Source organism: Mastomys coucha, unplaced genomic scaffold (genome assembly GCF_008632895.1).
Source record: "Mastomys coucha isolate ucsf_1 unplaced genomic scaffold, UCSF_Mcou_1 pScaffold5, whole genome shotgun sequence".
Taxonomy (NCBI): domain Eukaryota; kingdom Metazoa; phylum Chordata; class Mammalia; order Rodentia; family Muridae; genus Mastomys; species Mastomys coucha.
Window position 1 is genome coordinate 90,686,318 of NW_022196911.1, and position 1,477 is coordinate 90,687,794.

The following is a 1,477-nucleotide window of genomic DNA, read 5'->3' on the forward strand; positions in this document are numbered from 1 at the left end:
AAGCGCCTCACAAGCCCACAGATGCACAAAAGAGGAAAAATGATGCATGTCAGGATGAACAAGATCCTAGGGAGGTGGGGGATGGTATTGTCAGAAGTGCCTAGGTCATGCTCCCTTGCCATACCTCCTCTATCATGCATCCCCAACCATATTTCTGATGGATCCAGCTCTCAGTGAAGATGCCCAGATGTGGTCACCCTATGCTTACCTGAATGGGTCCTTTGCAGGATCCCAGATGTTTCTTTGTAGGCAGCATTCATTTTCACAGCACGTGAATCCTTCGGGGCAGCTTCTAGTCGGCACAGACAGGCATGGGGAAATACTGATGGCATCAGAGTGTCCAAAAAAGGGGTCCCTGCTTCCCTAGACACTTAGACCCTCAGGTTGCAGCCACGCTTAATGGGTGTGGGGTACAGATCCATCCTGGGGTCACTGGGAGGAATTGGGGTCTAGACTTGAGACCTGAGTTCAGAGTTCATCATGGCAGAATAGTCCTGATGCTGATCTTTTTTTTTTGGTTTTTCGAGACAGGGTTTCTCTGTGTAGCTCTGGCTGTCCTGGAACTCACTCTGTAGTCCAGGCTGGCCCCAAACTCAGAAATCTGCCTGCCTCTGCCTCCCAAGTGCTGGGATTAAAGGCGTGGGCCACCACTGCCTGGCTCTGATGCTGATCTTACATGGGAGGCACCTGTGGGGCATTGCTCATTTGACTTCCCCCTCCCTGCCCCAGCTATGAAAAATTTGGGATTAGCACCAGTTACAGACCTGCAGATCCCAAGGTTGGGTAAGCTGAGAAGGGCTATGGTTTCCGCAAAAGTGATAAGAATTAGCAGTCAGTCCCCTTATCTCGGGCAGAATCTGGACACATAGACACACACCCCTTTACTGACAATTATTGACTACACTCCATACTTACAAGATGTCACATGTGTTTACAGTCTGTGGAAGAAAAAGACAGAGGTTAGAGCTCAAAGCCTGAGAATTGGGTTTAGAGTGCTTGTCCATCATGGTGATATATCAGGTAGGTGCAGGGAAACCAGGGTTGCTTGTCCATCATGAGAGAACTTAAAAGAAGGCAGAACTATTCAAGGCTACAGAGCCAGTCTAAGGCCAGTTAAGGAACAAGAAACTCTCTCTCAAAGAGAACTTGAGTCTTGTCTCTGCTCAGAAATTGTTCCAGACAGTGGGTCTCAGACTCTCCCTCCCTCCAACTACCATGTCCAGGGTCAACAACTGGAGCCTACCTCTGCCTCCTCAAGTGTTGGGGCTAAAAGCCTGATTTACCAGGCAAGTTCCTCCACCTTTTTCTAAATTGAAACAAGCAATCGTCTCACTGTGTTGTCCTGGCTAGCCAGGAATTTGGAGATTTACCTGTCTCTGCCTCCAGACCGCTGGATTAAAGATGTGGACCACTAGACCTGGCACACACACACACACACACACACACACACACACACACACACACACTAGGAGACTTG

The 1,477-nt window shown here is 49.0% G+C and overlaps 1 protein-coding gene across 1 annotated transcript in view; it reads right to left on the minus strand.

The window, feature by feature from the left end:
* Positions 1–1,477, minus strand: part of LOC116078534 (transmembrane protein 92-like) — a 26,324-nt gene that overhangs the window by 22,836 nt on the left and 2,011 nt on the right. Inside the window, exons 2-4 of the mRNA XM_031353818.1 lie at positions 916–938; positions 209–292; positions 7–66 (exon numbers count right to left, since the gene is read on the minus strand). Of these exons, the coding sequence (XP_031209678.1) occupies positions 7–66; positions 209–292; positions 916–938 (167 nt within the window). The remainder of the gene's footprint in view (positions 1–6; positions 67–208; positions 293–915; positions 939–1,477) is intronic.